This window comes from Streptopelia decaocto (genome assembly GCF_964273445.1).
Source record: "Streptopelia decaocto genome assembly, chromosome: 18".
Lineage (NCBI taxonomy): Eukaryota > Metazoa > Chordata > Aves > Columbiformes > Columbidae > Streptopelia > Streptopelia decaocto.
Genome location: NC_138673.1, coordinates 10,509,798 through 10,537,255, shown reverse-complemented (window position 1 = coordinate 10,537,255; position 27,458 = coordinate 10,509,798). Strand labels below are relative to the sequence as shown.

At 51.2% G+C, this 27,458-nt stretch overlaps 1 protein-coding gene across 1 annotated transcript; it reads right to left on the bottom strand.

Moving 5' to 3' along the window:
* Positions 1-17,930: 17,930 nt before the first annotated feature.
* On the bottom strand, positions 17,931-26,068 carry WSB1 (WD repeat and SOCS box containing 1). Its single transcript, XM_082068868.1, has 9 exons — positions 25,928-26,068; positions 25,104-25,272; positions 23,915-24,183; positions 23,048-23,179; positions 22,550-22,650; positions 20,224-20,396; positions 19,832-19,945; positions 19,609-19,716; positions 17,931-19,049 (listed from the first exon to the last, which is right to left on the bottom strand). Exons 1-9 carry the CDS (start codon positions 25,965-25,967, stop codon positions 18,890-18,892), a joined length of 1,266 nt encoding a protein of 421 aa, XP_081924994.1. The 5' UTR covers positions 25,968-26,068; the 3' UTR covers positions 17,931-18,889.
* Positions 26,069-27,458: the final 1,390 nt, after the last annotated feature.

The following is a 27,458-nucleotide window of genomic DNA, read 5'->3' as shown; positions in this document are numbered from 1 at the left end:
TTCAGCAACCCTTCTTCCACATCTGCACGTGCAATACCTCACAAGTGGGATGGCCACATAGTTTCTCAAGCAGTTCATGATGTCCCTCGTCACATGCCTGGCAAGAAGGCTGTCCTGGATCAGCAGGGCCTGCTGGATAATCCACATCCTCCCCATAGGAGGAGCAGGACCACAAAGACCGCTGGATCCAGCTGCCGCGCTCTTCCCCAGCGTCGCCTGCACAGCTGGCGGAGCTGTGTCCTCGGTGGCACCTGGGAGGAGCTGCTGCTGTCTTCCCTTGGCAAGCTGGCTCTCACAGCTTGTGGGAAGTTGAGACACCGTCAAACAGCCTGGGCCAGATTATATTGGTAGAGGATCAGCCCAAACGCATCTGATCGGTGTGCCTGTTGAGTCCCTTCATGGAGGTGGAATTCTGCAAACAGCTGCCTGTGCGCCCTGGCGTTCGTCCTGGCCTCGCCGCCTGCTCTGGAGTGTGGACCTGGAGAACATGTCTGTGAAAAGCCTGCACATGGTCTAAAGAGAATTTGCAACATTATTATGAATATTTAAAAACTCAAACCTCTCCTCTGCAAAAAAATGGCTGAGCTGTAAGCCGTTACAGTGATGGTAATCAAAAGGACATTCTATTCACCTATCAATCATGCTAGCTCTTGAGTTGAGAATTAATCTGCAGAAGGAAAAACAAACACAGATCTTTTGTTCCTGCTGATTCAAAGTCCTTTGAAATCAGTGTCTTCCCCGTCAGTAAGTTTTGGATTGGATCCTCATTCTGCCTTCCTTTCCCCTGTCCCTACAGTACCATGAAAATTCAGGCTGTTTCTCCCTACTTCCTTCCTCTTCATAAAATGTCTAATAATCAGCCATCTGGTGTCCAAGATGCCTTGAGTATTAGGGCATTTCCTTTATCCAGGGGAGACTTGTGAGAAGAAAGATAAATGTGTTTGTGGCCCATCCCTGCTGCGTGCTGATTAGGGTCTTTGTTTACAATGATTGCTCCAGTGCTAGGTTGTTCAGTAGAGAAACATATTTACAGGGAGAATCTTAGTTTCTGGTCTAGCAGATTTCATGACATTACTTAACTATTCTTAATTAGAATTCTATATAGCAATATAATATTTTTAATGGATGTTAAAAACAGTGGGCTTCTGAAGAGGTAAAGGGTGATCTATAGAAAATACTGTGTATCCTAAGCAACTGTAGCCTTTCCTTTCGTTCTGTGTGACAGACTGGCAGCCAGAGCCCCAAAGCTGCGATGCAAACCGTGTGCAGGGCTCTGTTCCAGTCAGTGCCAGCCCCTCAACGAGGGCTCTGTGCACCGCGCTGCACAAAACTGGGTCAGGTCTCAAGGCAGCCAAAGCACTGAGGTTCAAGTTTAAGAGGAAAATATTGAAGGGCACAGAAAAACTGTGTCAGAACTTCCACTGGACCATTGCATTTTTATAACAAAGCCTGAAGGGAGAGGGCACGTTAGACTAAAATGAAACCAGAAGCAGCAGGAACAATCTGCCATCTTAGCTCTTAGGTAGAAGGCAAAGTAAAGAACCACCTCTTTTATTCTGATTACTTGTAGGCCAAATTCTTGACATAAAGGAGGTTTGTGTCCTGATTTGTGAGCCCTTGGGAGCTGCAAATGTTTTGTTGCCTTGACTGTGGTAGCATGAAGAGAGGCCAATTAGGTACTGTTCCGATTCCCGGCACGATGCTCCCTTCCCATTGGGGTGCGGACAGTCTTTAGACGTTTGCACAGGAGTCTTCACTTGGTGGTATGTTTATAAATAGTGAAGTATTTTGCTCGAACAGGAGTTGGTCAGGTGAAAGAGAAGTAAGAAGAGACATCCTTAAAGTACCTTTAGGCTGTTTCTGTACACCTTTCTTCTCAGCAAACAAATATTTATGGTTTTTTATTCTTTTGAATGTCACCTTTAAGGGCACTTATGATCCAAATCCCTGCTTGAACCCTGCACACAGTTCAGACTGTGGATTATGGTAGTCCATAAACTATTTAGTGCATCCACGAATTAACCAGCTAATGGCATATCGCGATACCTGAGGTGCACGGCATTGCTCTGATTTTAGAAAAATCTCCTTAGACAGAAAGTGCTGGAAAGCAGGGGCTGTTTCACTGGCACGCGGCGTTCAGCTGGCCCAGCTCTGCACAGATGCGCACGCTAATCCTGCTGATCATGTCTGGAGAGAGAATGGTCATGGCCAGTTCTTGTCAGCATTTCAGCTCAGTCTCTTGGCTTTCTGCTAACTCTTCTTCCTCAGTTTCCACCACGATTATCGACTTTCTCAATAACACCATTTCTGGAAATGGTTTGCACCGGAAGCAAGATAAGCGAACATGAATGCTAGAAGAGCTGAGCCAAGGTTCTGAAAATTCTGGCGCTCACCCCACAGCACTGAGTAGGAAGCCCTTTGCATCCATGGCAAACAAATGTACAGGAAAGGACAAAGTAAATCCTTACACTTTCCCTTGTATTTGAGCTGATCCAGCAGCTCACGTGTTTCTTTACCTCTGCTCTCACTCTATTTTCTGAGCATGCTAACAGGGGAGAGATAAATCTCTCTGAAAGCAAAAACTTGTAAAAAAACATAGGAAATAATTATCTTAAGGAAATAAAGCTTTTCTGTGTCTCCCATGTGGTATGTGCTATGGGAGCTTGGACACCCATCTGGAGGGAGAGAGAGAACTTTCAGTCTTAGCTTGATCATCATGAAGAGGCAGTTGGAAAGCTGGATCTGTCTGTGCTTGGGGATGCCAGCCCGCCTGCGCAGACCTTTGCCTCTCTGGAATGCTGTTTCTCGTCATCCGCACCGATAACAAACCCCCAGTGTCAGAAAGTAATATTAGCACATCCTCTTTGCAAAGCTATCTGAAAAAACAGGGAGGAATTTGTTTCTGACTGCGGCGGAGTGACAGCAGACCTGCATCAGCTATGTGCACGCCTCTCCAGCTTCCTTCCTTGCTTTTATTCTCAACTCTTTTTATAGCCAATATATTTCCAAACGCTCCACATGAGATTCTGAGTTGCCACGTTTTGCAGGTTTCTGGTCACTGGCATTACACTAAAGCAGCGCATTTGCGGCAGCCCTTCTCACATGCGGTTTAGCAGAGCAACTGGAGCGAGCCAGAGCCTGAGCCGCAAGAGGCAAGTGGCAGCGTACAAGGAGCCAGGTAGCTCGGCTGGCTGGGCTGAGGGGCTGTGGGCCGGCGTGGCGTCTCTCACATCTCAGGTGCTCACGTTTCCACCATTTGCTGCAGTTACTGTTTGTTGTTTGCTCAAATCGATCCTCTTCCCTGTCAGTAAAATCATAGACATAGGGAAAGAGATGTTGGCACAAAGCAGCATGTTGTGTTTCTTTCCCATGGGAAAGTTCTGTTCAATAAAAGTTGAACATGGCTTTCAAAACCAACACATTCATCTTGGTAAATGTGTCTCCTCTTCAAGCCAGAATACGTTTTTATGTCCTGAAGAACTAAGGGAAATATTCTGAAACTCTATTTAGGCAGTGCAAAGAGCGAGCCCGTAACTGCCGCTTGCAGCTTGTTTGGAGTATGTGTTTCCACTACTTTGGCTTCCAGTCAGTATAATCATGATTTCAGAAACCATTTCAAGGAAGGGCATGATGACCCTGTGGTTGAGACACTGAGACTGGACCAGTCTGGTTCAGTTCCTGGCTCTTTCAGAAAGTATAGCCATGGGCAAATCATCTCGTCTGTCTGCCTCCCGCATGAGGCAGATGATGTTTCCTCTGTCTGACCCGTCTACTTAAACCATATAGAGCAAATAGGATTTCACATTACAAGGATGAAAAGGGCAGAAGTGATCTACATCTGTGCTTGCTAGAATCCTTTTCAAAAGGTCAGATTTTGCCCATTGCAATGGGCATAATAAAAAATAATTCTGTTGGTTTAGTGGAGATACTCCACTTATTCATTGAGCTAAAATAAGTCAGAACGTATAATACTAGATCTAAATGTTTCATGTTGTTTCTTTCTCTTTGATGGCGCTGTGTCCATAGCCCAGTAGCAGTGCCTGTCTTTTACTGAAACATGAAACAAAATTGCTCCCCTCAAACCAATAGCACTATATTTTACCCTAAACGATTCACATTTTTAATAGGAAATCTGAAATATAAAACCGACAAGCATTCAAGTGTTTCCATGAATGGTAATCAGGATGTTGGACTTGCTAATAATTTTATGTAGGTGTTCAAGCTATGAAAGAACCCATATGGTCCTTTTCCTTCTGTTAGGAAGTGATATGTCTGTAGAATTTCAGCAGTTGCGGGCTGCCCTAAATGTCTGAGAACAGCGTGTGCTGTTCAGCTGGGCCGTGGGGCTCGGAATTACAGCCCAGCCATTGCTGCCTGTGCTTGCTCTGCATCCTGACCCTCCATATCCTGCAAACTGCCAAAGTTCCACACTCACAAAGGTTGCTACAGAAATTTGCCCAGCTCCGCTTATCAGCCTTGGCCCATCTGGAAAGCAGGAGAACTGGAGCTGCCTGTGTCATCCTGCTCACAGCTCTCCCCCTGCCCGGAGCTGCGCAGCGGCAGCGCTGTGCGGATATCAGAGCGGAGCGTCGCCTGCAGCTCTGTGCCGAGCAGATACAGCCATCTGCAAAGAATTCACATTTCAAGGCATGCCGGTTCCAATGTATCTGAAAATCACCACTAGTCAGCAGGAATGGATGCAGTCTGCGTTGCTGAACGCTTGAGTGCACTCGTATAATTGCATAATTCAATGTTGTGAACTCCCTCTTCTCAGACAATGTGTTTTAGATATTGACTGCACAGAAGGTCAGCTTGTGCTAGAAAAACAAACAGGCTGCTTTGCTTAGTACAGCAGTATAGGGAGGGCTGGGAATAGGCTATGACAGGAGACGTTTAGCCTTGTTAATTGTTGTTACTGTGATGTGGTCAAAGCATTTCAACCCAGCTTTTAGCAGTCCAGACTTAATGCACGCTCTTTTTCATACGATGATGTGTAGAGGGACTAATCAGGGTTGGCTTCTGATTTCATTAGTCATTACCCAGACAGTAGCAGTGTCACCCGCGGGGGCTGCGTGCGGGAGGCGCAGGGTGCGGGAGGCGCAGGGTGCGGGAGGCGCAGGGTGCGGGAGGCGCAGGGTGCGGGAGGCGCTGGGTGCGGGAGGCGCAGGGTGTGGGAGGCGCAGGGTGCGGGAGGCGCTGGGTGCGGGAGGCGCTGGGTGGGGAGGTGCTGGGTGCGGAGGCGCAGGGTCGGGTGGCTGTGCCCAGCGCACGGGCGCTTTGGGGACACGGCCCCCTCGGAGGCGGCAGCGCGGCATTGGCGGAGTGCAGCCCCGCTTGCCTTCTGCACAGATGCGACATGTAGCTTTGGGCAGATCTACAGGTAATCTCGTGATCTCCTTATAAACTGGGGCTGATAGAACTTACCTAACCATCTCTTTCACAACTTTTTTGAAAAGGTTGATTATTTAATTAGGAGTAATTTATCATGATGACTCCCATTGAGAGGAGCTTTTCAGAGGTCCTAAACTGGCTGCAGAGCCAAGTGCTGCCCAGGGCTGGCAGCCCCAGGAAGGAGCCGAGGCAAAGCTGCTGTCGCGGAGGCTGTGGCAAAGGAACCGCCGCTGCTCCAGCTGGGAGCCTGGGAAACGCTCTGTGTGAGCTGTGAAATGATGTCAGGAATTGCTGACCCTGGAAATCAGGATAGAGACTGGGCCGGCTCATCCCCCACGTGTCCGTGGGCACTCCCTCCGGATGACGAGCTGGGCCCGTGAGAGCAAAGGCCAGGAATGCAGTGGGAATGGCGGGAGCAGGTCCGAGCTGGGCTGCCCAGATGTGTGGGTGCTCAGAGCAGCTCCCTCCTGTCCCCAGGAGCTGGTTCCCGCAGTCTGTGTCACAGACACCTTTAACAGAGAGCATTCCCGTTCCGGAGCGCCCGGTGGCCGAGCGGCTCCGCACGGTGCTGGACGGGCCGAGGGGCTGCAGGGCAGCCAGCTCACTAGTTCCACAACCACTGGTGATTTCTGTACTTCCCTCCACACACAGAACAATCTCACAGCGAACTTTCATATAAAGAGGGGGAGAAACAAAAAGCCACTGTCAAAAAGAGGCAACAAAAGCCTCCAGGAGACTGTCACCTTATCTGCAGTTTGCAAATAACCCCAAATGGCTGCTTATCTGAAGCAACAATGGAGCTCATACTGATTTAAAAGTGAAAAAAAAAACACCCCTGAAAAGCTTATCAGGTTACTTAGATAAATTTTCTGCAGTGATGTCACAAAGGGAGTAAATGATGAGGGGCCGTAGATCCCCTTCTCACATCCCTCGCACGGCGCCATAGGCTCTCTGGTACCACAGGCTCTCTCTGGTACCACAGGCTCTCCAGCACAGTCGCAGAAATGCCAGATGGTCCTAAGCAGAAAAAGTGTTTCGTAACAGGATTCAGGATGTCCCCGTAACGCTGCATCCATCCAACTGGAAACTCTGCAGCAGGGGCCGGGCTTTGTCCCTTGACCCCCTCACCGTCTCCCTCGCCCCCCACCTGCAGCACAGAGCGGCCTTTGCCGTGGCTGCAGTGGGGTTTCTGCTGGGTGCCCTCGTGTCCCCCGCGGCTGGTGTCCCCTCTGGACGGTGTGCCCTGCAGCTGGGGGGCAGAGCTGTGGGCAGAGCTGCGGGCAGAGCTGTGGGCAGAGCTGTGGGCAGAACTGTGGGCAGAGCTGTGGGCAGAGCTGCGGGCAGAGCTGTGGACAGAGCTGTGGGCAGAGCTATGGGCAGAGCTGCGGGCAGAGCTGCGGGCAGAGCTGTGGGCAGAGCTGTGGGCAGAACTGTGGGCAGAGCTGCGGGCAGAGCTGCGGGCAGAGCTGCGGGCAGAGCTGCAGCCCGCGGGGTCGGTGCTGCCTGGCGGGGACTGCAGACAATCACAGGAAATGAAAAAATGTAATCCTGCTGGGAGACAGCTGTTTTCATTAGATTAATTTAACACGCTGGTCTTCCGGCTGTCTGAGGCGGCGACCTTCGAGAAATGAATCGTGCAGCCGGTACACGCCAGGCTAGAGGGTGAGGGTGGGTGAAATTAGTGCATTCCAGGCGATTTGGATCAATCTGAAGGGAATGGTACCTAAATGGTACCTACCCCTCCACCTACTGGGTGCACTCTACCAATAGCTGAGATGTAGAGATAACTGTCCGGGACGGCCTCTAATCATCTCCACTACACACTAACACCCTCTAAGAGTTACTCGCTCTTGTGTCCTGGTGGAATATTTTTTCAGGTGGCTGCTTTACTGGTTTGAGTCTTATCACTGGAGTCCCATGCTGTGACGTATTCTCTGTTGGATAACTTTGGTTTCAGATCTTTCCCTTCTTTGTTTCCTGTTGTTGAAGTTGTTATTTTTTAAACATAGCTATGCTGAAATCGTTGCTGATGTCCTGCATAAGCAATATCCTACTTTCCTCAAAGGTACAGTCGCCAGTAGGAGTTGACTTTGATGTTCTTGGCACAGCTTTGCCTTCAGCCCCTGATGTGTAAGTCTCAGCATCTCTGGTCAGGAAAAGGAGCTCCTGGTGGTGGCTGTTGCTTGAGCACAGGTGTTGTGCGAGATCAGAGGAAGAGGATGTTGGACCCCTTGGGCCCAGCTCCGAGCTTTGAAGTCATTTCAGGCTGGCGGCCAGCTCTGAGCTCGCTCGCGACTCGGTGGGTTCATCAGAATTCTATTTCTAGCAGACAGATGTGTCGTTCAGCAACCACAACAGACATCTGTCTCGTGGACAGAGCCCTCCATCGCTTTCGGCATCCCTCCTTTCTTGGGGGAGTGAGCAGTGTGGGTACCCCGCAGTGTAACCCCCTTTCTGTGTGCGCAGGGGGGATCCTGATGTACAGACCCCTCCTGAAGGGAGCTCTGAACACTTTCCTTGACTGGCTTCCTCTGCTGAGCAAAATGTTCCTGCTGCTGTCAGAAGTGCAGAGCCAATTCGAATGGTTCCTGCTGCTAGTGATGATCTCATGGGAGGTAAAAATAAATACGGAAACAAAGAGACCTGAAAATGAGAGGCGTTTGTGTGTGTGTGCTGAGGCAATTTCAGAAAGAGACTGGTCTCCCCATGGAAGTCACGGGCTCAGCATAACTCTGGATTTAGCCTTGTGTACACATTGAGAATTCCCTTCCTGTTTCTTTGAACACAGATAAGATCTAATCTTTTGCCACAACACCGAAAGTTGGCCGCTGTGACCAGAAACACCGCTGAGTCCCAGCAGCAGTGAGGGAAGTAATGGTGCCAGGTTCATAGGGCTGGATTTTCCTGTGTGCTCAGCTGACCTTTTGGCACCTTTTCGCATCCCTCCCATGGGAGCATCCCTGCCGTGACCAGCATCCCTGCCGTGACCAGCGTCCCTGCCGTGACCAGCATCCCTGCCGTGACCAGCATCCCTGCCGTGACCAGCGTCCCTGCCGTGACCAGCATCCCTGCCGTGACCAGCATCCCTGCCGTGACCAGCATCCCTCCCGTGGGGGCATCCCTGCCGTGACCAGCATCCCTGCCGTGACCAGCATCCCTGCCGTGACCAGCATCCCTCCCATGGGAGCATCCCTGCTGTGACCAGCATCCCTGCCGTGACCAGCGTCCCTGCCGTGACCAGCATCCCTCCCGTGGGGGCATCCCTGCCGTGACCAGCGTCCCTGCCATCACCAGCGTCCCTGCCGTGACCAGCGTCCCTGCCGTGACCAGCACCGCTCGGCGGACAGCAAGCTGGGGCTGGGAGAGGAGCCCAGCAGCCAACAGGAATTCCATTGCAAACTGAAACTTGAGGGCAGTTTTGCCGTCCAAGAACACTGACTCTGCTTAGCCACGAGGAGATTTTGTGCCCTGTAATCCCACATTGATCTGGATTACTTTTTTATTTAAAGAAACTGACCTCCAGCAGCAATGCCAGGTCTCTCTGGCCCAGCGAGTGAGTCCTGAGCGTAAGAAACAAAAGTTCTATCTAAAAAAAAATACAGCGGTGACCAATATTTGGCCTCAATTAAAAGGTCAAGGAAAACAGGAGAGCGTTACCTTATGTAGGTGTTAACATTTATTAGTAGATTAGGTATTTTAACAAGCCTTATTAATTCTGTATCTAAATTAATTAATTAAGGGTTACCAAATAAACGGCACATTTGCTAAGAAATAAGGCATTGTTAAAATTCTGGCTTCTCATTTCTAGCATCCAGCCCCATCTCTTTTGCTTTAAAGAAAGAATTAACCCAAGACAAAGGAAATCTGTGTTCGCATCTCTGCTGTGACACAGACCTCGTGTGTCTTTGGGTCCGTTCGGCCGCTGTCCAACGCGCCGCAGAGCGCCTGTGCCTCCCGCGGCGCCGCGACGCAGAGCGAGGTGATGCCCCGGTGCCGCGCCTGAGGACACGATGGTCGTACGACGTGCAGGAGTGAAGAAAGGGGAAGAATATCGAAGGCACAGTAGGAGCTCAGGGCCCGTGTGCCCTGACTCACAGTGCGTGTCGTGCAAGACTCCCAAGGTCCCCTCCCTCTGTAAATGCCACTCTCGTGCATTTTCCTAAACATTCTCGCATGCCCTTGCTAATTTTAGCCTCTATACTGCACTGAAAAGGTCTCTTGGGCACCCTCAGGTATTTCATGTGACTCTGTAAAGTCAGGCAGTGCTCACTTAAGTAAATTCATCTTTATAACAGAAACAAGTCCTAAAAGACCCACTGTTAAACTTCCAGTTTAGGCTTCTTCCTAGAAATAGTCCTTGGATCGCATGTGGGCTAGAGACATGATTTCATACCTGCTATTCCTGAGCGCTACCTGGTTATAACCCTTCCCAAATGCGCTTCCCGAAGGAGCCTTCTGACAGACCGGTGATGGGTGTGATGTTGCAAGCCTGAGGTTGCTTTGTCAACAAGGAAGAGGCTCTTTGTCCCCATGTGTGAGCGTGATATCCGTCAAGCAAAACACAGCGTTATTGATACGGGTATTCCAGGAGACGCTGCATTGCCAGCATGCCTGTTTCACATTTACCTCCTCACACTGGTGTGCAGCAGCCAGATGTTCAGGCCGCACAACAGGAAGATGGTTGCAGGGGTGTAAGTGGGATCAGTTACCTGTGTCTGAAATCCAGCTTTCCCGCAGCTGCCGTGCTGGAGAAGGAACTGTTAACTTCATAGCAGTGAAAGACGTTGTTTGCAAGAGAAGGGCTGGGGATGGTGAGCTAAACAGAACAATAAGATTTTATAGTTGCAACAAAACCTCAATTCTTTAACAAAATGTCATCTATGTGTGACAGAGGACAAAGTCGTTATGAAGCTGGAAGACTATGAAGTGGTGACTGATGGCTTCATTGTGTTTGGGACAATTTCAGAAGGCAGTTCCTCAATCCTTGCTGGAAGAGCCGTTTTTCCACTCTTCCTCAGGCCGGGAGCCAGGCTGGTCTTTCCCAGAAGTGATGAAAATAAGCAGCTTTAGCTGGAACTCTCCCGACACTTTCCAGCAAAAGGACTCTTCCAATCCAGCCCCGCCAAACAAAAGCATGATTGTTTGCAGGCCCATAAAAATACTGTGTGCGGATGTCAAGTGAGCAACTTTCACAGAGGAAGCCAGGTTTTGGTAGCCGCCGGTCTCTAGTCGCCATCGGCTGCCGTCACGCTCTGGTGATTCGTGCACAAAGGAGATGGAGAAAGGCCTAGAGAGCTGTGCGGAACGTGCGATTTCCTTCCTCTCCCAGGGCAGCAGTTCACGTGTGGCCCAATGACCTTTAGTCTTAGAAGGGGTGAGAGACTGAAGAGCTGACAGAGGTGTGTGTTCAGGGAAAAAGGCATTGAAGTCTTACATGGGTTTGCTTTTCACGCATAGCTTATTTCCAAACGAGGCAGGGGAAACGAAAGAAGTCAGAGCCGTGACAGAACTCTTTCACACTGGGTGCTGTTGCTTACAACGTACACGAGCAGCTGGCAACTTGACAAGAAACCAGGACACTAATGGGACAGAAAATCCCACACAGCTCATTTTCTTTCTCTGAAGCTGACAAATCCTGCCTGCAACAGGGTGCCAATGGCTGTTGTGCTGCAGAGCGGAGCTGCTGCAGGAGTCTCTCTCCAAATGCCCCTGCAAACACACCCTGGCTTTACGACCTGCTGAAGAGCTGCTTTCTCCACTCTAAGCCGAGTCTCTACCTTTGTGCATAAACATGGGGAGGTCACTGGTGAACCCCAGGGCCTCTTGCAGGAGCCCTCGTGGTGAGCAGGACCTGTGCTGGGGCAGCCAGCGGTGCAGCCGCTGCCCGGTGCCGTCACCCCTGCCCGGTGCCGTCACAACCGCCCGGTGCCGTCACCCCTGCCCGGTGCCGTCACCCCTGCCCGGTGCCGTCACAACCGCCCGGTGCCGTCACCCCTGCCCGGTGCCATCACCCCTGCCCGGTGCCGTCACCCCTGCCCATGCTCAGACCACGGCCAAAGCTGCAGCAAAGGAGCTGCAGGGCCCTGTAGCAACATCCCTACACAATGCTGGATTTGGGGCTGCGTGTCTCTTGTTTGCAAATGATTTCTGCAGTTATAGAGCAGGTGGCATCTTGAGGCTCGACAACACAGAGTTCCCCATTTCTTGCAGAACTCCAAGCCCGGGGCAGGTACCCGAAGGCAGCAGCTCCCTCGGTTTGGGTGGGGAAGCGGTTTCCGTGTCCCAGCAGGTGAGCAATAGCGCGTGTGACCCAGCAGAGAGCACTGCACACCCGGACAGGGCTCGGCTCTGCGCACCCGCGCCTTCTCACACATCCATCCAACCTTTTTCACTGTTTTTTTTTTTAAGGGCTCTCTTCCCCTTCCTTCCCCGTGCCTTCTCTCCTGACGAATACAGCAACAAGTCAAACCAATCCCAGCCTCTCAGGAGAAGCTGAACAGATCCCGGCTCGCTGGGATGCACACGGGGTCAGGGCACGGGGCTGCAGCCGCACGCAGCTCAGGTGTGAGTGTCGGTACAAAACGCTGAGCCTGTCTTTAAAAAGCGTGTGGCCTGAAAAATAACATGAACCAGGTACCTTGTTACCTCTTGATTTTGGTACGGAAATAATTAGAGATCATATTCTCAAAGTTTCTGTAGAAATATAACAAAATTCTGCTCCTCTTCCTTTGAGATGAGAATCAGCTCAGATAATTTTGCTCCAGAATTGAGCTTTTAAGAAAAAAAAATATACTAAAAAAATCCTCAACATCACATTTCTTATGAATTGCTAGACAGAACTGATACTGAAAAGAGGAAACACGTCCCATTGCAGGAAACATCCTCGCAGCTGAGCGTGAGGATCTCTTGGGGGAACGCGGGTCTGGCGCTGGGTGAAGAACTCCACAGGGAAAGGGTCGTTGGAGAAGTTCTGTATCCACACAGATGGACATCTTGAACTCATTTCTTTTGGAGTCTGTTGCCAAAAGAGCTCATGATCTGTCCTGCGTACCGTCCTGGGGACAGTGGCGGTGTTGTTTCCATCAGCCCTCCAGGTCTGATTGTGCCGATTAGCTGCAAAGAGACCCTTCCTGGCCAGGGACAGCGTGTGTTCCGCTGAGCCGGGAGCGCTGAGCGGGGCGCGTTGTTTTCCGATATTTAGTGCCTCGAGCCTTTGTCCCCAGAGGGTCACATCGGAAGATGCACACGTGTGCTGGCTGAGCGCCGTCCTGGCAGCGCCTCACAAACACCAGCCCCGTGGGGTCAGTCCCCTTCCAGCCTCTCTAATGCCTCACGAGCCAGTGGACACAGCAAATAAACCTTGTGGAGCCACGTGGTGTTTGTCCCTTCCCCGGGGACACCGCGGTGGCTCCACGCACAGCGTTGGTGCCCATGGCAGCCCGGGGGAGCCGTGGGCGCTCAGCGGGGCAGCACCGTGTGGGCCGCACGGGGACGGGCGCGCAGCCCCAGCAACCCGCGCGCGGCACGAACACCAGCCGCCCTTTCTTCACGGCAAGTCTGTCTTTGCTGTGGGTGTGACATTGGGATCTGGTCACGCGTTGATCAGGTTACTGTCGTGACGGACTCGCTGTAGCTGGATTGTCACACGGGGTGTGTAAGGGCAGTAAGGAGAACGTCCTCTGGGCAGGACCTCAAACTCACCGACCATAGCGATAGCGCTGAGATCGGAGAGATGGCGTCAGCGATTTACAGGCCGGATTTAGCGCCGATTTATAGCAACAACAGAAAAAATGTGCCGCCCACCTAATTCTTGTTTGTTCTCGTGAGTGTGCTAATTGTAGCTGCCTCACTTGATTAGTGGCATTGCATGAGCTGTGGGATGCGAATGAAGACAATCCCGTGGTGCCTCCCTTTGTGCGGGGGCGTCCGGCTGGTTCCCAGCTGGTGCTGAGCGCTGGCGGGGGCTGGTTTCCCAGCTGCCCCCGTTCCTGGAGGGTCCTGATTTTGGAAATGCCAGCGGCCCGACACGAAGCGGAGCAGCTCGCGGGGAGCTCGGTCTCGTGACGCCACATCAGGAGCAAAGTTCTTCCTAAACTGAGTCTTCCCACTACTGTTATCTGCAATGGACCTTGGTGGGGGTTGATTTTGTCTTTCCCCTGATGCAATTAAGATGAAGCAATATTTCTTTTTTAAATCTTTCCTCTGGACGTGTTTCTTCTGCTGTGACCACAAGGAGCTGGTCAATAATTAATAACGCCATCAAAACAGGTGCCCAGGGAGATGTGGATTTACTCTGCCAACAGGGTATATATTTTTTCCAGATCATTTCAATGTAATTTTTCCATACTTGTATTTATTCTGGTACAAGGTGGTGTTTTGCATTTGGTGTTACACCGTGTGAAAGCAGATTGGGACAGTCTGCCGCAGGGGCGCTTCTCTTCTGGGGAAACAGAGAGGGAAGCAGCCCCAGGAAAATCGTAGAGCTTTAGTTATACTGGTATAGTTTAAAAGGAAACGTTTCCAGGGGTCATTGACCTGATGAGGTTTCTGGTTTGCCATGTGTACGTAGCACAATGAGATTCCTGTGGCCGAACATTGAAACGGTAACAAAGAAGCCAGAAAAAGAAGCAGAAAAAAATGTGCTTGTTCTAGTAGAGCAGTAAATGACACCCTATACATACAATTTCCTTTTATAATTCACCTTTAAAGGGTATGTGTCTAGTGTAGCTGCTGAATTAGTATTTAGCCATCTCTCTTCAACTCTGGCATTTATTGACAAAATAAAAAGGAACTCAAAGCTGCTGTTGACTTGCGTGGCTGGTTCACCAGTTAACCTCCTCTGATCTGAGGAATAAAACTGCAGTCTTAGTGATGCTTTGGAATCGAGTCATATCCGTCCAAGCAGCTAATTCTGTGCTTTCCGGAGGTAAGGGGTGAATTCAAGGGCCAGACCAGCTGGCGCGTCACGACCCCCCTGCTGCAGGGTGTGCGAGGTCTGGGAAGACTCAGACGGGAGAAAGCGCAGCTCAATGGCAGCTCAGATCGGAACGGGGTGGGAAGGAAGGAAAGGCTTCCTGTGGCTGTCTCTCCAGCTTTCGATGCTCCTCGGCTCCTGTCTTTGGTTACGGTTCTAAGGCAGCTCCTGGAAAGGGCTGGTGTGCAGCTGGCAGAGGGAGCACAGCTGTGCACAGCTGGTCAGGGCCGTGTAACACGCGTGTTACGGAGGGCAGCGGATCCGGTTCCATGGGAGGCTGTCCTGCGGTGCGCGGGGCGGCGGCGCTGGCTGCGGGCTGCGGGGCCGTGGCGCTGGCTGCGGGCGCTGGGGCCCGTGGCGCTGGCTGCGGGCGGTGGGGCCGGTGGCTGCGGGCGCTGGGGCCGGTGGCTGCGGGCGCTGGGGCCGGTGGAGGCGCAGGCGAGGGCGGGAACCACACTCTGTTTCTGCCACACAGCCCCACTCTGCCAGCGCTGAGAGCCCAGATACAAATATTCTTCTCCTTGATGCAACAAAGAGCTCGGCCATCTGGAGTAAGAGTGAGTGTCAGGATCTTCTGATCTGTTAGAAATAAATCGTATCTGCCCCAGAACTTCTGTCTGGAATTCAAGTAGTTCTGCAAAGCATAACCTTGCTGATAACTAATATTGTTAGAGTGACTTCACCAAAGTTACTGATTACTTATCTAAGTTGACACTGGCCGTCTTTCCCTCCAGTTCCTCCATAACGAGAGCGGTCTGAAGCAGCGGATTGCAGCGGCTGTGTGTGCTGCGCGGAGGGTTTGCAAAACAAAACCGCCCCCGTGCAGCAGCCGGCGCCACACGGAGCCGTCTGCCCCACTCGGGGGGTTCTAACCTGAAATAGTCCATGGCACAAACAGCTTCTGCCTGACACCTTTACCACATTGCCCATCTTACATAACCTCTGTCCTCCATGAGAATATCGTAATATGTAAGCAGAAGAGGTCATGGGACTTGTCCACCTATTTCTGAACTGTTCCAATGGAAGAGCTCATTCAGTATTAAAAAGATAAATCACATTAAATTCTTTACCCCTCACCGCAGGACGCTGGTGGATGGAGATGGCGGGAAGCTACGTAGGGCTCTATTTTCAAATTAAAACTGCTTAGCTCTCTGGTGTTTACACCACGAGGATCCAAGCTGATCGTTTTAGGGCCCGTGTGACAGAGACTTTGGCAGCTGAAGCGCAGGCTTTGCCAGGGCAGCACCTGGAGGCTGGGGCAGCGCCGGGCCGGCTTGTTAGCCCAGGTTGCCTTTATTTTCCTTCATCTTCTCCTTGACAGCTGTTACTTAGAACACCTGGGAGGGAATTTATATAAAGCCCAAGGTCTGTTTTCCTGAGGAAGCTCCTCTGCACCTTTAATCCTTTGGTTCCTCCCTCCCAGGCTTCTTTGGGGAATCCCCTTTTTGTGCCAGGAGGTGCTGCTGCTGGGATGCTCCGGATGCTCCTGCTGCTCCTGCTGCCCGCGCTGGTCCCGGCGCCCCGGCCGCTGCTCCTCTCCTGTAAGTCAGTGCTGCCTTGCTTGTGCTTCTGGAAATGTTCTTGTCTAAGTTGAAATAGCAGCTTCAGCCCTCACAGTTTGTGCTGCTCAGGCATGCGGGTCTGTCAGAAAGTGCTGTTACGAGCAAATGGAAGGGAGGACAAATATGCACTGAGTAAAAATAAGTCTTGTGCTATTAGATTCCTGGAAGGGCATCAGACATCACTCTGCAAAAATGGTTATCACCCAAAAGCCCCAGAGTCTCGTGGTGCTACAAGGAACGCCAGCGGTGGTAATTGTCTGTCACGGTGCTTCCCAACCAGGTTTAATGTCCTCCCGGTGATTCTCAGTTATTTACTTGTGTCTGTCTTCCTTTGCTTGGCTCTTCTGCTTCTGTCAGGAAGTTCTGCCAGCTGCCGCGTCATCCCTGTTTCCTGTTGGTTGTCTCTGCCGGGTCCCCGTGTCTGCAGTAGCGGGAGGAGGCGCGCGGCGCGGCCCGTGCTGAGACCCAGCTCTGCCCGCTGTCGAGCGCGGACGCGGAGCGCGCTGCGGAACAGGGCGGGAAGGGCTTGTAGATGTTAATTGCACTCAGCACAGAAATACTCGTCATGCAGAATATGTTTCTCGATGGCTGTGAACAGATCTAAGCCCAGCTGTGCTCCGCCCAGCAGAACAGCACAGCACCACCAAGGTGCTGCTCGGTTCGGTTTTTTCTTTGTGAGCTGTTTTAACTAGGCCAGATGTGCACCGTGTCCTGGCAAGCCGGGCTTTACCTCCCGAGCAGGTTCTGTCCCTTGTTCTGTAGTGCTCCTTGGAGACAGGAGAGCTGGTTCATGGTGTTTGGAAACGGTGCTCAGGGAGATCTCCCTGGAAAGGCGTCCTGGGTGCCGGGGCCGCGCTCCCTGGAGGAGATCGCTTGTTTGTTTATGTGTAAATAAAATAAGTTAAACTGAAAATAGACTGAAATACCACATTACTTCTCTGTCAGTGAAGCTGACGTGCAGGTTTTGCCCCTTGACAACGCTGTAGCGATAGACAGGGAGCAGCAGGGCTATTTATAGTTGTTTCAGCCGTACTCTGAATGCTTTCTGCCTTCTCAGACTTTTTGTAGTTCACCCAAGGACCGAAGGACAGGATCAGAAAACACACCCGCAGTGAGACCACATTGCTGGAGAAAAAGTGCCTTTGCAGTTCCAAGGCATTCTGAGCTCTTAAAATGCTAAAGGCGTGCCTGAGAATGAAATAATTTCTTTCCTTATATTTATTTTATATAGTGGTGTAGCTGGTGGAAGGTAGGAAGGGATTAAGATGCATTACTTGATCAAACGGGGCTGAGTGGAATGTCCCATTTTTGACAGTTGTGCATCTTCCTCCCCCACTGATTTCAGTCTGGGATTTGCCACGTGGCAAGTTTGTGTCAATGCAGAGGGAGCTTAAAAAGGTTGTAATGCCGTGTGTCATAATCACCAGACACGTTTAACTGCCTGGACGTGTCTGGACCGGGCCGGGATGGTTCAGCACCTGGCCTTGGCCCCGCCGCGGTTCTGCTCAGCCGAGCAGCGGCTCCGCGCTGCGCCCGTCCCGTGCCCGTCGCCCACCGGGACCGCGGTTAATCTGTAACCAGCTGCTGGCCCTGGCGGGACAAGAATGTGGGCCTGCTGTTTGCAAGTTGCAAAATCCCTACCTGCTCCATCCCCCAAATTATGTAACACTTGGTATGACAAGGGGGCTTATAAAACAGTGCTCTGCAGATGGAGCGAAGCGCTGCGGTCAGGGCACGCGCTGGTACCGGCTGTGGCCACCACAACTCCCACCGTTCACGTCCTACGCTCTGCTCGCGCAGGGAACACTCGCATCGGAGAGACTTTTGCCCTCTCTCTGCCTAAGGGGTCTGAAGATGTTGCCGTAGCTCCCCACAGTCAGTGTCCCCAAGACTCGCGTGCTGTGGCCCGAGCAGGACAGCGGCACCGAGTCCTGCAGCAGCACAGCCGCGCTGGGGCTGCTGCACACACCAAGTGTCGCTGAATCACCAGATGCGGTATCAGGAAGTTTTTATACAAGTTTTTAATAAAAAAAAATTTCAACAAAAAAATATATATAATCAGGCATTTTATGCAATGCATACATTCTTTATATCTGCAGGTACAGATAAATAACAGAAGGCAAAACCAAGTATTTTGCTTATCTTTGGCCATTAACCAATAATCAACCCCAAAGAGATATTATAGGGTTAAAGAATAATAAACTGAGTCTGTAAATTTCTCTCATTACAGACAAAGTATCAGGCAATAATACAGTAGTTAGATTTTTAGAAATGTAAGGAAATAGTTCTTTAACGCTGCCCAATACTGAAATTCACCTGGTTTGCTGCTATGAACTCGAGTCTTCCCTTAGCTGACCGTTCTGGTTTGCATCAGATCCGCTGCAGCCCTCACCTTAACCCGCTTCCCTACAGCACACGCTGCTCTGACACACCAAACCGAACCTCTCTGTGGAATAAACTCGCAGGAATTCTCATCTGCGCGTCAGTTTCCAGAACCCCAACCGACGTACGTCTATACAGAGCAGTTCAGCTTCCTTAAGCCAACAGTTTCTAGCTTAGTGTCCCACAGTAACAGCCATCCTTCCACCTCACAGCACAGACGCATCTGACGGCTCTACCAAAGCAATATATACATGATACACATTACAAATCATAAAAGCAGTTTTTAAAGGTACATTGATAACATGTAGCAGCTTACGTCTATATATGTACATGTTTTCACAGTTATACTTTAGAAAATTGAGAACACCAGGAATACTTCTACCGTGTTTTCTATAAATATTACAAATTTACCTGTCAGGCATTTTGACAAAATAGTATTTAGGTTATCACTTTAAATAGCTCTTGAAAACCTGTAGAGTTTTAAGCTTAAAGGCTGTACAGTTTGAGGACTCGTGCAAGTGTTGAGCCGGTGTCAGCAGCCGGGCCACTGCCCGTTCTGTTGGGTTGGCTGGTTTTCAATTCAGATCTGGTAACAAAGGAACTCCACCACTTTGGATGGGATGGGCAAGTTCTTGACTTGCCTGGTGGGCATCACTCTTCGAATTGCCATGCGACACAGGTGCTGGAGGCTGGAGACTTGTCTTGGAGTTGCCCAGAAGAACACGCTGCCATCCTGTGTCCTGCACACAGAAAACACAGATCCCCACGAGAATGACCCCACCGGGCTGACGTCAGCTTAGCCCAGGCTCCCCCAGCCGCTGCCGGCGATGGGAGCGTGCTCTGAGCCGCCTGCTGCTCGGCTCTGCCGGCTCCGGGCTCTGCCGGCTCCGGGCTCTGCCGGCTCCGGGCTCTGCCGGCTCCGGGCTCTGCCGGCTCCGGGCTCTGCCCTCAGGCCGCAGCAGCACAGGGAGAGCTGCTGATTGTGTGTGAACAGGCTGGAGCAGACCTGCCAGCTACGGAGTGAACACCCTGCACACAACTGCCCTCGCTTATCTAATGGTCTCTTTCCAACCCACATGTTAGTGGGTCTGTCTTTTATTTATTCTCAAAGATAAGAAATCAGTTTATCAGCTTCTTGATTTTCCTGCTATTCCAGGCATATTTAAACAAATAGTACCCAAAGTAAAACCATCTAATTGCAAATCACAGCTGAAGACTTTTAGAACACTTAGTCACCGTTTTCAACCTTTTGGGTTGCCTTAATGTTTTAGGAAAACAAACAAGAAGCCGTATACTTGCCCTGCAGCTAGAACACTGCCATCAGTAGAAAAGGTACAGCAGAGCCCGTTGTTCAGAGGTGCAACTTGGACAGGATACTCTTCATCAATTCTCCAGAATCTTACCATTCTGAAAAGGGAAGACCAGCAGAAGTAATTTGTCAGCTAAAACAGAAAAGCTGAGTTGGTGTTCAGCTCCCGTCCTGTGGAAGGGAGGAGCCCGGCAAGCCTGTGCTCGTACTCACTTGTCGTCAGCCAGGCTGGCGATGTGCAGCCCGTCGTGGCTGAAGGACACGGACCGGACCCAGCGGTCGTTGGCACCTCCAGCGAAGATGGGAGTGGGGGGCGGGAACAGGTGCCTGCAGACAGAGACGCGGGTGGCTGCACGCGCTGGCGGCTGCGCAGCCGTTCCTGCAGCCGCCACCAGCGCAGCTGACGAGAACCGTTCACCGAGCATGCAACGGTGCCGTGGGGCGGCAACTGAACTACAGCAACTCTCTTGTAGTCCTGAGCACTCCAGCTTTGTTGGAGATGCTTGCATTAGTGCACATTAAAATAGCGGCACTTTCAATGCTTTCTCAGATAGAAAAGAATCTCCACCGCTCTCCCGCTCTCCCGCTTTGCCTGCTTTACTTACCCAAATTCCATAAGAATAACTCCAATATGTGGATCCCAGACATAGACTCGAGTATCATAAGATGCAGTAGCCAGTAAAGCTCCATCAGGAGAAAACTCACAAGCTACAACATCATTGTGATGTCCTTCGAGTTTCCGAATCATGGAGTATTTATCCATATCCCAAAGAAAAACCTGCAATTAAAGAAGCTAATGTTATAGCTCTGCTCAGGGCGCAATGAAGCACTTACTTTTTCTTTTTAAAGTATAGCTGCTAGTCTTATTTAGGATTATATTAAAATCAGGCATTATGAATTACTACAATTAAGAAATATGCTCAGTGTCGTACTCAGATTAAAATCAATTTTTAAAAAAATAATTGAAGCAGACATGCAAGTTCTAACTCAAGTTTGTTAAATGTTATTAACAAAATAAGCCAAAATATAAGATAAAGGCAACGCAATTTAACCATGTAGCTTACTGAAGTTCACATATTACAGAACTATTTTAATAAAATATGCAGAAATAAATAGGGTTAAAGTCTACAGTCGCCTCTTTTCAGTAACTACCAAAATTTGAAGAAATATACAGACAGAGAACGTAAGGTTAACATATTGTTACTCCAGTGGCATCCCTTTGAGTTTAAGATCACTTGTTTACAATTGGCTTGGATCACCAACGTCAGCCTAGGAAGAGAAACAGATACTGCAAGCAAAAGGAATTTTCACAGCCAAAAGTTATGTCTCTGGCAAAACAACAGGGAACTCTAACCACATTATCACACACAATTTATGCATTTTAAATCAAGTAAACAGTGAAAAAGACATTAACATTACAATTTACCCAGCTAATTGCATATAGTATTATAAAAATTGCTAAAAGATTATAGTATTCTGGGATTTTACATGCATGTACATTATATATAATCAAAACAAAGACTGTGCAGAATTACTTAATAGGTGCGATCCTTGCACTACAGCATAGTTTTATAGCAAATCTAAGGCTTCAGCATAAGGTATGTCCCTAACAGAGCTCAGTAGGGTCCTTGATTTTTTCCCCCGACCCCGTTTTACTGCACAGATTAAATAGTGACGTCTTGGATACATTTATGTGTTTGACCAAGGCAAACACAGCCTCGGTGCCTCACGTATGTCCTAGAGCCGAACCACTTTACAACTGGTTATAAACTGCTGACCAGTTTCTCTAAGGGGACCCCAACAGTCCATAAAACCAAACAGTTAAGTTTTAGGAGTCAGTGCATTTCACTGCTGCGAAAATTATTAAAAAAAAAAAGAAAAAGAAAAAAAAAAAGACAGAAAGAAAGCCGAAAGTGGACATCAACCAGCACCTGCGTACGTACAGGACACCCTGCAGCCCAATGCAAGGGTACTCGGTCCTACGGCAAAGGTCGGCCCCAGCGCGGTAGCCGGAGATGCCACTCTCTGCCCCGCTAACACCACGGGGGTGCCAGCTTAACCTCAATCACACCAATATTGCTGCCACCACCTGGGACAGGGAAAGCAAGAAGCTTATGGAAAACACACAGCCTCAAGACATCAATGTACACATCTACATCTGCTCTAGTTACAGAAAAGACACAACCCAGACCTCAGCTGTTCTCTATCAGCCTGCACTGCACATTTCAGGTACAAAATGCATTGGAACAGCCCCGGATCTAAAGCAGTGGCCAGTGATGGATTGTGCTTTTACTCAGCATCACTGGGCCTCATTCAGCTGCCTCCAGAGCCCAGGGACTGGACTGAATCCCCCTAGTGCTGCAGTGTCAGGAAGAGCAGCTCATGGCATCCGTGCTTTACCTGCACTGCTTTCAGTGCTCTAGCAGGGCATGAGAATACGGATAAAACAAAACCCGCGTGCTGTTCTTCGTCTAGATCTCTTAGACACGAGTGCCATTTGTATTAGAAAACACGCAGAAAGGTTTTCGCTCAGTGGGGGATACCATGACTGGCTCAGACTTTGAAAAGTCCCTTTCAGTGAGCAGGAAATAGAAAGGATAAAATCAATAACAAAATAGTTCTATGCATTAATCCAAGTAACTTCTAACACTGGAAGCTTTAGACTTGTTTGGATTTACACTATGAACACGTGCAGATGTGTGGAACTCTTTCTCAAAGAACGCTCACAGTTTCCTCAACTAAAAGCAGTGCAAGTTCCATTCATAAATCAGTGTCTCAATGCACCATCTGCTAGTTTCATTTCATGCACTTTTACGTCATCATCAAACATTAGAAGTTCATGACACCGAGCACAAGCTTAATGTTACTCAGATTTAAAATGATTATGCACACAATCCAGCAGCTGTAACGAACAGGAACTCTGACACATACTGCTTTACTGGCTCCAACGGAACAGAGGACAGAAGAGTCTGGAGAGAATGCGCAACCGTACACCCAGTTCTGATGTCCTCTCAACACCTTCATCATGTTTCCTAAAAACAAAGACGTTCCTTTAAGAATTGATGACATATTACAAGTTCAAATTGAAAAGCTTTTCCAAATAAGTTCTTCCTTTACAAAATGTGATATGATTTTTCCAGACAACATTGTGCATAGTCATTCTCCACAGAATTAAAAATTCTGTCACACAGCCATTAAACCGTATGTCCCTGTTCAAAAATGTCACTTCATGCGCTCTTTTTAACTTAACCTGATACCAGCTTATACCTTTAGGGTACAAGTAGGTAGTGGATTTCAAGAGAGCATGTAGGGTGACTAACAGAAAGGAATCATTTTTTTAAGAGATCCTGACCTAAACTCCTTTATAGCAATAAAAAGGGAGAGTGAGTGTCTGTTGGCGGTGTGCAGCAGCGCAGGCGCGGTGCGTACCGTCATCCTTCAGGTCCCACACGCGCAGCGTTTTGTCTCTGGACGCAGACACTAAAATCAAGCTGCCATCCGGGGCAAAGGTTAAATCTCTAACAACTTCGGTATGGTCCATCAGGTTAAGGAGGAGTTTTCCTGTGACACGAAAACACCACAATTTAAAATGAAGGACGGTACTTTTATTCAGATCAAATGCTTTCTGTATCGAGAGGCAGGTTCCTGAAAATCTAGTAAATCTGTACACTAAAACCACATGCCTTAGAAATAAGGCAGGACTTGTCTCTTGATAGACATCTGTGCTGAGCTTAAATTGATATGGTAACGACAAATGATTCACTAGTCATTAGCTGCACTTTTTGAAAGCTGAGCTCTCTCCCGGCCCAGCTGTGCTGCCAGCTACATGACATCCCCTCATTCCACATCAGTCTCTTATCAGCTGAACAATCATTTACTTAACAAACAAAACACAAAGGCCCTCATGAGCATAATCCTTCCCCATACTCAAGAACAGCGAGCAACTTCATGTTTTTGAAGTTTCCTTTGTTTGAAAGTCTATTAAAGCTACGGTCCAGTAGAAGACTGGAGAGTAAACAACCAATATATGCAAAGCCAATCGCACACTTAACCAGTTTGCAGCAACAAGGCTTCACCCTCCCCCATTTAAATCTCAAAGCACGACCTGCGTCTGTTCCTTCCTCCAGCAGTATTTGAACATTTCTAGTTGCAGTTCATGCTCTTTCTTTAGATTATTTCATTTGTATTTGAGGCTCGATTCCCCATCAAAATTCTGTAAGCAATTTGTTCAGTGTATGAATGATGTTCCAAGTGCATGAAGTGCCAGCGCGGTGCTGGTTCCGCTCCCAGCCCCACCTGTGTACGCATCCCATATCTTGATGCGCCCGTTGTTCAGGCCTGTTGCGAGCAGCAGCTGGTCTTGCCCAAATTTGAAGCGGTGCCATTCTATATTGACACAGCGGCTCTGCTTCTCGGGCACCGAGGACCCGAACGCCAGGCTCCACACGATGTCACCGCAGTCTATGATGTGCTCACAAGGCTTGTTCTTCTGCCCCCCGTCACTGTTCTGCCTCGGAAGTCTTGTACTGACAGAATTCGCAACATTCTTTGTGCCGTGCAGCAAGCTGGAAAACAAACAATCCAAAAGAACAGCATAAAGTCTCCTGGAAAACAGACGGAACAAAAAGGTCTTGAGATGTAACGACATCTGAGAGTTGCCCTCATGTACACTTTGGAGGCCTGTAATTAAGCATTTTTACTTTCCAATTATAAACCCAGCTTTTTCGTATCACTTTCAAAAATTATTAGCACCTGGGAACCTTCTTACACAACAACACTAATACTTTTGTAGATGTTTTTACCACTGTAGAGAGCAGTATATTAACCCACTGAGAAAAACTACATTTTTAGAGACTGTGCTAAATGATTTGGAAGTTCCCTGCAACTCACTTAGAGGTGCCAAGCAGCGGGAAGAGGGGCCGAGCCCGGCTGACAACCAGGTACCCACCCCGGGGGAGGAGGACGAGGAGGAGGAGGAGGCGGGTTTGTTGGGAGGGGAAGTGTGACCAGCGACAAGCGTGCAACCGCTGGTGAGCAACTCCATCAAAACGCAGCCTGCGTGGGAAACCAAACGTGTCTCTGGAACTCCACCTGCGTTCTAATGGCAATGATGAGGAGAGAGGTTCGCCTAAATTCAATCCTAAAAGGTACAATGAAACCGCTTCCTGACAGGAAATTGACAAGTCCAGATCTGCCCCAGTCTCTAAATTTCCTTTTCATTCTAACTTCCCCGTATTTCAGAGCATCTGAACCAATTATTAAATCACTCCTCCATACCCTATGGGAGGCTGCAACATAGTTGTTTCTCTCACTGGCCACAGAAGAAGGAATAAAACAACAGCTGCTACTTTGTAAAATTAGATTTTTCCCAAAGACATCAAAGCCTAAAAAGCCAATACATGCATTTTAATCTATTAAAAGTTATCTCCTCTTTTGAAACCCGTAAGTTTTTCAGGTGAATTCAAATGCACGTGGTTTCTCTTACAAGTTGCTGAGGCACTGGGCCCAGGGGACCAGCTTCACGACGCGATGCCCTTGCGACCACGCGAAGTACGACCCATCGGGGGCGAACGCCACCGTCCAGTTCTCGCGCCCGCACTTCTTGTCGAACGGAGCAGAGGGGGCCAGGAGCTCTCCTACGGAGCGGGGCCGCGCTGCGGAGAGAGCAGAGCCCGCCCGCGTCAGAACACCGCACGCTTTGAACGGGACAGGGAACCAGGCACGATGTCCAGTGTTTCGTGACATTTAACGTAACTGGGGAAGGGGTCTTATTGTCATCATGTAACTGACAAAAGACAGCTCAGCTACAAAAGATTTGAGTAAAGAGAAACAGCTTAGGGTTAAAATGTCCGGTGCCATGTAATAGAATATCTTGATATCAGAGGCAGAACTCAAATAAATTAAAAATGTACTGAAACCAGATATTAAATTATTCTAACTATAGCTCTAGAGACAGCAGTGGAACTATGCTCCAGCTTGACCTAATAACTTGCTGTTTAGCAAATAAGATGTTGTAGGGTCTTTTTTTTTACTTTCAAAGAAAAATGTGAGAGCACTTGACACCCAAATGCAGTTTCACAGGGTTCTGCCCATTAATGGCAGCGGCAGCCCCAGCCGCGGGGCCTCTCCGGCCGGGGCACCGGGGCCGGACCGGCGGGTCCCGGCGGCTCCGCGCGCGCAGCCCGGCCCGGGCGGGCACGGGGGCACCCGCGTCCGGCCCCGCCGCTCCCGCCCCGCCGAACCGGCCCCGGGCCGGCGGAACCGAGCCCCCCCGCCCCCGTCCCGCTCCCCGCCGCGCCCGCCGCTCACCGATGAGCTTCTCGTTGACAGTCGGGGGAAAGCTGGCCATCGACGGGCCGCCAACGGACCGGCTGGGGCTGACGGGAGCGGAGCGACCGCCGCGGGCCGGGGACGCAGGACTGCCACAAAATGGCGGCGCGGGGCGTAGCGCGGGCGGGGGGCGGGCGGGACGCGCCGCCTTCCCTCGCTCCTCCCGCGGCTGGCGGGGCGCGCTCCGCGGAGCCCGGCTGCTCCCGGCCCGGCCCGGCCTCCGGCCGTTCCCTTCTCCGGCCGTTCCCTTCTCCCAGCCCTTCCTCCGGCCCGCCCCGCCGCGCTCTCGGCCTCCGTGCGATGCTCGTCCCGTGGCCCCGGCCCCGGCCCCGCTCCACGCCCGGCGCTGCCGCGTCCTCTGGCCGGCACCCCCCGCTTCCCGCCCGCGGGTCCGCCCTGCCCCGGGGAGCAGAGCGCGGTGTTCTAGAGATGCTCGGAGCACACGGGCTGTGAAATGAGCTCTGGTCGCTGTGCTGCGTCCGGGGAGGGTGGCACAGCGGGTGGCAGGGCTGGGGAGCAGGGGCACAGCGGGGTGCGGGGCTGGGGAGCAGGGGCACAGCGGGGTGCGGGGCTGGGGAGCAGGGGCACAGCGGGTGGCAGCGCTGGGGAGCAGGGGCACAGCGGGGTGCGGGGCTGGGGAGCAGGGCACAGCGGGTGGCGGGGCTGGGGAGCAGGGCACAGCGGGTGCAGGGCTGGGGAGCAGGGCACAGCGGGTGCAGGGCTGGGGAGCAGGGGCACAGCGGGTGCAGGGCTGGGGAGCAGGGGCACAGCGGGTGGCGGGGCTGGGGAGCAGGGCACAGCGGGTGGCAGGGCTGGGGAGCAGGGGCACAGCGGGTGGCAGGGCTGGGGAGCAGGGGCACAGCGGGTGGCAGGGCTGGGGAGCAGGGGCACAGCGGGGTGCGGGGCTGGGGAGCAGGGGCACAGCGGGTGGCAGCGCTGGGGAGCAGGGGCACAGCGGGTGCGGGGCTGGGGAGCAGGGGCACAGCGGGTGCGGGGCTGGGGAGCAGGGGCACAGCGGGGTGCGGGGCTGGGGAGCAGGGGCACAGCGGGGTGCGGGGCTGGGGAGCAGGGGCACAGCGGGTGGCAGGGCTGGGGAGCAGGGGCACAGCGGGGTGCGGGGCTGGGGAGCAGGGGCACAGCGGGTGGCGGGGCTGGGGAGCAGGGGCACAGCGGGTGGCAGGGCTGGGGAGCAGGGGCACAGCGGGTGGCAGGGCTGGGGAGCAGGGCACAGCGGGTGGCAGCGCTGGGGAGCAGGGGCACAGCGGGGTGCGGGGCTGGGGAGCAGGGGCACAGCGGGGTGCGGGGCTGGGGAGCAGGGCACAGCGGGTGGCAGGGCTGGGGAGCAGGGGCACAGCAGGTGGCAGGGCTGGGCTGGGCTGGGCAGGGCTGGGCTGCGCTGCAGCCTGGTTCAGCAGCAGCTTCCGATCCCATCTGTACCAAAAGACGAGTCCTGTTTTAACTGCGCTAAGGGGCTAAATCTGTAGCGACCTGGCTCCCTAAACATGGGGTT